Here is a 9,928-nt window from a genome sequence, read left to right on the forward strand (position 1 = left end):
ATACCTTGTGTGTGTGTGTGTGTGTGTGTGTGTGTGTGTGTGTGTGTGTTACTGAGGATGGAACCCAGGGACACTATACCTCTGAGTGACACTCTTTGCCCAATTTTTTATTCTTTATTTTGAAACAGGGTCTCACTGAGTTGCCGCAGGCCTCACTAAGTAGCTGAGGCTGTCCCTGAACCGTGAACCTCCTGTCTCAGCCTCCCAAATGCTGGGATTACAAGCGTGCGCCACCACGACCAGCTGAATGCACCTATTTTAGTGCAAGCTTGTGAGTGGTGGGCACTTCCATCTGCTCATAGGCAAATGGACAGTGTGCAAATGGTCCTGGACAGATTGGATCTGACCGCCCCAGCGGGAGCCACAGCATGAGCCCGGTTCGGGAAGGAGACTGCGTCCAGGGGTCAGGCATCATCAATCAGGTCCCCGCTGTGGGGATGAGGTCACAAGGGCGTGTTCAGGGGACAGCAGGCCTGAAGACCAGGTAGACCTATCTGGATCGGTTGGAGGAAGGACAGAGAGAAGTCTGCCTAATTTCTGTGGCGCACTCCTAGAAACAAAGAAACCCTCCATAAATTCATGGATACCCGTGTCCTCAACAGCGTATCTTCCACCGGCCAAGCAGTATGGGGCGGCTTGATGAAGCCAGGCCACATCTATGTGGTGCGGGTTTGTATGTCTGCACGTGAGGGGAGGGAGAAGGCTCGTACCTTTCTAATAAGTCAGCAGCCTCCTGGGGAGAGAGAGAGATGACAGTGAGCCCCCCGGGTGCCGTCACCTCCAAAGTCCCTTCCCGACTCTGTGGGGGTGGGGTGCTGGGGATCGAACCCAGGGACGTTCTGTCTCTGAGCTACACTCCCAGTTGTATTTTATTATTATTTTATTTTGAAAGAGTCTTATTAGGTAGCTGAAAGTCTCACTACATGGCTGAGGCTGTCCTTGAACCTGCAATCCTCCTGTCTCAGCTTCCTAAGTACTGGGATTACAGGAGTGCGCCACTGTGTCCAGCACCAATTCACTTGTTTGTTGTTGTTGGTGGGTTTTCTTTTTTTCTTTTCTTTTTTTTTTTTTTTTTTTTGGTACTATGGATGGAACCCAGGGGCATTCTACCTCTAGCCCTATTTTTTATTTATTTTATTTTGAAACAGAGTCTCATTGAGTTGCAAAGGGCCTCACTAAGTAGTAGCTGAGGCTGTCTTTGAACCACAATCCTCCTGTCTTAGCCTCCCAAATGCTGGGATTACAAGCATGCGCCACCACGCCTGGCACGGTTCTTGAAGGGACATCTGGGATGCCACCTGGGGAAATGGAGGGACAGCGCCCTTCTTCTGCACCTCATTCTGCAGCTATGGCATCGTGTGGCTTAGACAAGCCGCCACCACATAAATGTCCCGCGAGCATCTTCCTTTGTATTTCCCACGGGGGCGCTGCAGGGGGGCTCCCCGCTATCCACTAAGAACCCCAGCATCTTGCCGGGTGTGGTGGTGCACGCTCGTAATCCCCGCACTTGGGAGGTGGAGACAGGAGGATCACGCAGGTTCGAAGCCAGCCTTGCTGGCTTAAGAGACTCTGTTTCCAAATAAAAAATAGGTCTGGGAGTGTAGCCTGGAGAACGCCCTTGGTTCCATCCCCAGTACCACCAAAAATAAATAAATAAATAATACCATCTGGGAGCAGCCCCTGGATAGGCACCTTCAGTGTGTTGGCGTCCAGGTCCTTGGCCAAATTCTCCAGGTCAGCGGCCAGCATGAGGCGCTGCGCTATGTCCTTGCCAAGGCTTTGGGCCGCCTCTGCTGGCCAGCCCTCCAGCCCGTCCAGCTGCGGAGGAAGGAGGGCGGCCAGCTGTGCCCTGGCTCGGCGCTGGCTCTGCAGCCCAGCCTCCAACTGGTCGACCTGAAACTGTAGAAAAGGGCTCCCTAAGACTCAGGGTCTAAAGGCAGAGGCGCCTCCCCCTCCCACCTCGCACCCCTGCGCACATCTGCACGTGTCAAGTCACCGTGGTGGGAGCACACAGGGATGCGTGCAAGTTCGGGGGAGAATCAGTGAGACCACCCTGTTTTCAAATAAAAAAGGGCTGGAGTGGAGCTCAGGGATAGGACGCTCATGAGTTCAGTCCCCAGTAACACACAGAGATACACACACACACACTTGAACCTGCGGTCCTCCTGTCTCAGCCTCCCCAGTACTGGGACTACAGATGTGTGTGTGCCCCCACCCTCGACCTTCACTGCCTGCTTTAACTCCCTTCAGGTCACAGGTGAAGAGGAGTTCACCCGAATGGGCAAGAGAAATAAAAAGGTAGACTGTCAGGGACAGAGATGGGCACTCTGGATTGTCAATTTGTCTAGTGATTTTCTGTTGATGAGACTTTATCTATCTATCTATCTATCATCTATCTATTTCTTTTTGCTACAAAAGATTGAACCCAGAGGCATTCTACCTTTGAGCTACACCCCCAGCCCTTTTTAATTCAAAACATGGTGTCAGTAAGATGCTGAGGCGAGCCTCGAACATGCGATCCTCCTGTCTCTGCCTCCTAAATACTGGGATTACAAGCCTGGGCCGCTGTGTCTGGCTCAATTGTCTCTTTTAATTGTCACATGAGCCAAGGAAAGTGGGATATTGGTTTTATATCCCACTTTAACAAATAAGTCACGTGAAGGTCAGCAGGTTTAACATGCCCCAGGTCCCTCAACTAGCGAGCCCTAGCCACGCTCAAGACCCAGGGACCCAGGGACCAGCCTCCGTGACCCTCCCTCCACGTCAGCTTGTTCAGGAGACAGGCAGATGTCCAGAACAAAAGGAGACCCCCCGCGGACACCCCAACGCAGTCCTTCCGCCGACTCTGACCACCCCACCTGCACGGCCTGCCGCTCCTCCTCCCGAGCCTTGAGCCGCTGAAGTTCTCCAAGGTCCTTCCGGAGCTTCCGGCTCCGGCGGTTGAGTCTTTCCTGAAGAGACAGGTGCATCTGCTGGTCAGACTGGGGGCGAGGCGGCACCCACCGGAGGAAGCTCCGTGGGGCGTGGTGGGGCCCTGATTCCAGCCTGAGGCTAGTGTGGTGCTGCACACCTGTAACCCCAGTACTTGGGGAGGCTGAGACTGGAGGATGCAGGTTCAAGGTCAGCCTCAGCCATTACAGGAGGCCCTCAGCAACTTAGTGAGACCCTGTTTCAAAATAGAGATTTAAAAAAGGGGGCTGGGTGTGCAGCTCAGAGGTAGAATGCCCCTGGGTTCCATCCCCAGTACGAGAGAGAGAGAGAGGAGAGGGGAGAGGGGAGAGGGGAGAGGGGAGAGGGGAGAGGGGAGAGGGGAGAGGAGACAGGAGAGAGAGAAAGAGGAAGAGAGAGAGAGAGAGAGAGAGAGAGAGAGAGAGAGAGAGAGAGGGAGAGAGAGAGAGGGAGAGAGAGCGTGCGCTGCATTCAGACGTGCACAGTTCCTGTGGTGAGTCCCTCGGCACCCCTTCCTCCTCACGCGCGCCACTGAGATGGGGAGCCATGCTTTTGTTTATGGACCTAACGTTATATAAACTATTTCCTTTTTCCGTCTTCCTCCTCCATCGCCCTCCTCCAACTCCTTCTCCTCATTCATCTGCGGTCCTTTTTATTTCCTATTTTTCTTTCTAGCTTTCACATACGAGAGAAAACATATGAGCCCTGACCTCCTGAGACCGGCTTGACGATACATAAAGGTCTTACTCTTGGTCTTATTAGCAGGTGCGGGGGGGGGGGGGGCGGGGTAGAAGGGGGGAGGGCGGGGTAGACGGGGGAGGGCGTGGGGAGAAGATCAGCAGAGCTGCGCGTGGGCGCGTCTGTATCACACCAAAACTCACCATGACTATCATTGCAGACCCAGGAAGAGCGGAGGTTCAAGGCCAGCCTCACCAGCTTAGTGAGACCCTTGGCAACTGTGGGAGAACATGTTTCAAAAATTTTAAAAAAGGCCTGGTGGGGGTAGGGCTTGGAGGTAGAATGCCCTGGGTTCAATTCCTAGTACAAAAAAAAAGACAGAAAAAAGAAGCTAACGTTTAGAAGATTCTAGATACTGACTTAGGTTTTTGTGTGTGTGTGTCTGGTACTGACGATGAAACCCAGGTGCATGCTACCTCTGAGTTCCATCCAGCCCTATTTTTTATTCTTCTTTTTTTTTTTTTTTTTTTTGGTGGTACTGGGGTTCCTGGTAGCCCTTCTACCTCCGGGCAACACTCCCAGACCTATTTTATATTTTTATTTGGAAACAGGTTCTCCTAAGTCAGTGCGCGCGGCTGGCTTCGAACCTGCGCGCTCCTCCTGTATCTGCCTCCCAAGCGCGGGGATTGCAAGCGTGCGCCACCACGCCCGGCTTTTATTCTTTATTTTGAAACAGGGTCTCAAAGGGCCTCACTAAGTAGCTGAGGCCATCTGCAAACCGCGATCCTCCTGTCTCAGCCTCCCAAATGCTAGGATTACAAGCGTGCGCCACGACGCCCGGCGGCAAGTATCTTTTTAATAAACTATTTCATAATACCTTCACAAGAGACCTGCAAAGTAAATACTATTATCATGATCTTAGAGACAATGCAAATGATAATTAAAAAGGCTAAGTATCTCGCCCCCGGATCATCTAATATTCACTTAGCAGGGTTTATCACACATGACTAAGCGTGGCGGCGTCACAAACCCCTGGCCACAGACACATCCTTTAGTTTGCTCTGGTCTCACTCAAGCTGCAGAGAAGTTTAAGAACTCAAAGGAGTGGGCGGCAGGCAATGGGCGGGCTGGGCGGGCTGTGGGGCTGAGCCAGCCCCCATTTCTCTTCCATCGCCTGTCTTCTGTCCTCTCATGCAATGTCAGGACGCAGTCTGTCCTCCTGGTCCTGAGTCCTGACCGACCTCAGCCCTCAGCCACGGCCCGGCTTCTCCCTGCACCTGGGAACGCCTCTCTCCAAGGCGGCCCGGAAGTCCAGGGACGAGTCTGGGGCTTCTCAGGGCCCCTCTTTGTGGCTGTAACTCTCCTCTCGTGCCCAGCCCTGGCCTTCCTGCCTGCTCCCACCACCACTATTGCTGATTCTACATTTCTCCCATAAAAAAGGAACCTAGTCCTACAGGCTGGCTCCTTAACCTCTATCTCAGACTATTTCCTTAGCTTTCCAGTTTGGAGTCTTCAGCTTACTCTCTTTCTCTTTCTCTTTCTTCCCTCTTTTCTCTCTTCTCTTTTCTCTCTCTCTCTCTCTCTCTCTCTCTCTCTCTCCCTCTCTCTCTCTCTCTCCTTGTACTTCCTTCCTTTCTCTCTCTTTCTTTCTTTTTTCTTTCTGCTACCGGGGGTTGATCTCAGGGACATTCTATCTCCAAGCTACAACTCCAGCCCTTTAAAAAGAATTTTTATTTTATTTTATTTTATTTTATGGTACTGGGGATGGAACCTAGGGACATTCTACTTCCAAGCTACACCCCCATCCCTATTTTTTATTCTTTATTTGAAAAATAAACCCCCATCCCTATTTTTTATTCTTTATTTGAAAAGAGGTCTCACTGAGTTGCAAAGGACCTCACTAAGTAGCTGAGGCTGTCTGCGAACCGCGATCCTCCGGTTTCAGCCTCCTGAATGCTGGGATTATAAGTGTGCGCCACCACTCCTGGCTCTAAAAAGGATTTTAAAAAATGGGATCTCACTAAATTGCTGAAGGTTTAGCTAAGTTGCTGAGGCTGGCCTTGAACCTGCAATCTTCCTGTCTTGGCCTTTCTCCCAAGTACTAGGATTATAGGTGTATATCACCATGCCCAGCTCAGGTTGGCCTATTCTTAAAGTCCAGTTCAAAAAGCCAGTGTCTTATCTTCTGGCAGTTTAAAATTTATTAAAGCATTTAAAGTCAACTGTTGACACTGTGTAAGTGAAAAAAAGCAAAGATAATAGCAATAAAGATAAGTGTAGGAAACAATGGAAGACTGAAGGTGATACAAACGTACCCTTTACAATACTCAGAATGGGTAAGGTAGGGTTTTCTGAATTTAAAAATGCTTACTTATTAATATTTACATTAAAAAATTTTTGATCAGGTATGGGGGGTATATACCTATAATCCTAATACTTGGCAGGCTGACATAGGAGAATCTCAGATTCAATCCATAAATAATAAATACATTTAAATTTTTATTCAGTTAAAAAAAGTTTTTGATACTGGAGATTAAGCCCGGGGGCAGCTCTTTTTATTTTTTGTTTTGAAACAGGATCTCGTTAAATTGCTAAGGGCCTCACTGAGATGCCAAGGCTAGCCTTGAACCTGTGGCCCCTATCTCAGCCTCCCAAGTACTGGGATTAAAGGCATGCACCACCACACCCTGCTTTATTTTTTACTTTGAAAAAGGGTCTCAGCTGCTATAAGGTTCTCATTAATAGTTGCAGAGACTGGCATCGAACCTGGGAGCCCCTTTTTTTGAGGAACTGGGGATTGGACCCAGGGGCATTCTACCTCTGAGATATACCCCTAGTCCTATATTTTTATTTTTTATTTTGAAACAGAGTGTCAGTAAGTTGTGGAGGGCCTCACTAAGTAGCTGAGGCTGGCCGCGAACCTGCGATCCTCCTGTCTCGGCCTCCCAAGTACTGGGATTACAGGTGTGAGCCACCATGCCTGGATATTTATTTATTTGGAAACAGGGTCTCGCCAAGTTGCTGAGGCTGTCCTCAAACCTGCGATCCTCCTGCCTCGGCCTTGCAAGTACTGGGATCGCAGGCGAGTGCCATGGCGCCTGGCTTCTGAGAACCTGCTTCTTTGTGTTTCAACCTGGACTCGACACGTCCCAAGTGAAACTCGTGCTGTTTCATTCAAACCTGTTCTCCCCGAGTGCTTATCTGTCCCATCTCCCTTCCGGTTTCTCAAGCCAGAAACTCGTGAGGTCACCTTTGATTCTCCTCTGTCCGTCACCCCACTTCTGTACTCTCAGGAAATCCTGACCATTCAAACGCTGCTTACGGATTCTCCAACTGTAACGAGACCTTCCCAGCCCCCGGCCTCCGCCCCGGCTCGGGTTACTTCAGTCCTCTCTCTGGTCCACTTTTCTCTTTCAACTTCAATGAAGCTGCCTCGCCGACGAGGCCCTGGCTGTGACCCACTAACACGGGCCACCCATTACACTCCATTGCAGGGTCTTATTTGTTTTCTTTTCAGTTTATAGCCGGGCGTGGTGGCGCACGCTTGTAATCCCAGCGCTTGGGAGGCTGAGTCAGGAGGATCGCACAGGTTCAAAGCCAGCCTCAGCTACTGAGTGAGGCTCTCAGCAACTTAGTGAGACCCTGTTTTCAAATAAAGTATAAAATAGGTCTGGGAGTGTAGCCCGGAGGTAGAAAAGCCCCTGGGTTCTACCCCCAGTACCACCAAAAAAAAACCAAAAAACCATGCAGTTCATTTAATGTGTGTGTGTGTGTGTGTGTCTGTCTGTCTGTCTGTCTGTCTGTCTGGGGATGGAACCCAGGGGCATTTGACCTCCGAGCTACACCCCCTGCCCTGTTTTTTATTCTTTATTTTGAAACCGGGTCTCACTGAGTTGCGGAGGGCCTCACTAAGTAGCTGAGGCTGTCCGCGAACCGCGATCCTCCTGTCTCAGTCTCCCGAATGCTGGGGTTACAAGTGTATGCCACCACGCCTGGCTTCGTTTAATTTCTTATTTGTCTGTTTTTCTTACTAAGCTGCACACGCACAGCAGTAGGCTTTGCTCATCATTGATTCTTAGCATGTACTGGAGGTCCCGACATACGTTCAGCAGGAACTCAGTCTGTGTTCCCTCAATGAACAAATATTTTGGTATGTATTTGTTCTACATTAATCATTATTATCAGCTTTTTTATATATACTGGGGATTGAATCCAGGGACATTATACCTCCTGATACACCTCCAGCCCTATGAACTTTTATCTTGAAACAGGGTCTTGCTAAGTTGCCTATGTTGGTCTTGAATCTGCCATCTTCCTGTCTCAGCCTCCCAAGTCATGGAATTACAGGCGTGTGCCACTGAGCCCGGCTTCCTGGAATTATTAAACATGAACTTAAAGATAATGATCATGAATCATCTTTGTACTTCCCACAACACCTAGCAAGACACCCTAGACCTGAGTAAATCACGTGTTGAGCGTGTAGATTTCTGTCTCTCAGTCCGGGCTCATCAGCAGGCAGGAAGCTCCTCCTGCCCTCTTGGGGGGAGTACAGAATTCAAGGGCTGGCCTGGAGTAGTCAGATCACGTGCGCCACCACGCCCAGCTAAATATTTAGTTTTGATGGTATTCCTTTCCGTGTTGTCTGAGTTCACTACCCAAATCATGAAGCTTTTGTGATTCAAAAATAACATAAAATAAAAATAATCATGATAGAAAGAGAGGAAAAAGAGCCAGGCATGGGGGCGCACTCTTGTAACTCCAGCATTTGGGAGGCTGAGACAGGAGGGTCACAGACAGCCTCAGCTACTTAGTGAGACCCTGTTTCAAAATAAAGAATAAAAAATAGGGCTGGTGGTGTAGCTCAGAGGTAGAATGCCCCTGGGTCCCATCCCCAGTACCACAAAATAAATATATAAATAAAAATAAAAAATAACAAAATAAAAATAATCATGCTAGAAAAAGAGGAAAAAACAAAAGAAAAGTCAGAGGAAGTGGGGAAGAAAAGGAGAGAATCATGTACCAATTTCCAGAGTTCAATATACTTGCAGGATAGCTGTAACCATAGATAAAATCTGATCACACATCTAGCCAAGTTTCTAGTATTACCGACCAGGGAGCCACACAGCCTTAGTACTGAAGGGCTTACATCATCTGCTCCCAATTCTTCCGTTTGCAGATGGGCAGAGAGAGGCTCGTGTCTGCTGGGCGTCTGCCATCTCAGTGACAGGGCCACCTTGTAAACGGCCTCACATTAATCGTTAAAACTCCCAACATCAGAGCCGGGCATGGTGGTGCACACCTGTGATCCCAGGACTTGGGAGGCTGAGACAGGAGGATCACAAGTCGGAGGACAGCCTCAGCAAGTAGTGAGACTCTCATTCACCTAGAGAGACTCTGTTTCGAAATAAAAATAAAATAGGGCTGGGGTGTAGCTCGGAGGTAGAATGCCTCTGGGTTAAATCCCCAGTAACACACACACACACACACACACACACACACACACACACACACACACACCTCCAACATCAGGAGGGTCCCAAACAGAAGCAAGCAGAAGAAACAGAGAGGCTGTCATTACGAGGCGCCAGGCATTGGAAGGCTCAAGCCGGGTACCTTGTAGTGGCTGATGGCGTCTTCGATGGTGGGCTGAGCGTGGGACCCGTGTTCTGTGGACTCCAGGCATTCCATGCACAGGAGCCGTCTGCTCTGCTCACAGAACCTGCACACCCTCTTCTGGTGGAGGCGGCAGACGTAGCCTTCGCCCAGCACCCCCTCGGAGCAGGGCTCCCGGCAGAGGGGGCAGCAGAGGGCGCTGGGGGCCAAGGCCTTCAGGTGCTGGGCCAGGCACGGGCCGCAGAAGAGGTGATTGCACTGGGTGCGCACGGCCGCCTTCAGGGGCTCCTGGCAGATGGGGCAGACGCCCTCCCTGCTCTCGTCTTGTGAAGGGACCATGGCCTCCCCGCTGGCTCTCCACAGCCCCAGGGGAGAGGTCTCAGCCGGGAGCGGGCAGCCGGAGGACACAACTCCGGCTCCGACCTCATGCAGCTGCCGGCTCTGCATCGCGGACCCCAGAAGGACCGCGCAAGCCTTCATTCTGCGTGGGTTGCAGAGACGCCTGCTGGGCTTTGCCAAGCACCCTCCGGGGTCCTTGTAGCCGCGAAACTTGAAATCGCTGTTTATTTTTGTACACCTAGAAGAGGCAGGTGAGTCAAAAACCAATTTTTTTTTTTTTTTTTTTTGCACTGCTGGGGATGGAACCCAGGGACATTCTACCTCCGAGAGACACCCCCAGCCCTATTTT

General features: G+C 50.4%; 1 protein-coding gene across 1 annotated transcript; it reads right to left on the reverse strand.

Moving 5' to 3' along the window:
* Positions 1 to 404: 404 nt before the first annotated feature.
* TRIM40 (tripartite motif containing 40) lies at positions 405 to 9,687 on the reverse strand (the record flags this gene model as incomplete). Its single annotated transcript, XM_080710336.1, has 5 exons — positions 405 to 429; positions 711 to 733; positions 1,693 to 1,818; positions 2,859 to 2,951; positions 9,241 to 9,687. 5 exons carry the CDS (start codon positions 9,685 to 9,687, stop codon positions 405 to 407), a joined length of 714 nt encoding a protein of 237 aa, XP_080566462.1.
* Between the last annotated feature and the right edge of the window lie 241 nt (positions 9,688 to 9,928).

This window comes from Muscardinus avellanarius, assembly GCF_963383645.1.
Source record: "Muscardinus avellanarius genome assembly, chromosome: 14".
NCBI classification, from domain to species: Eukaryota; Metazoa; Chordata; class Mammalia; order Rodentia; family Gliridae; genus Muscardinus; species Muscardinus avellanarius.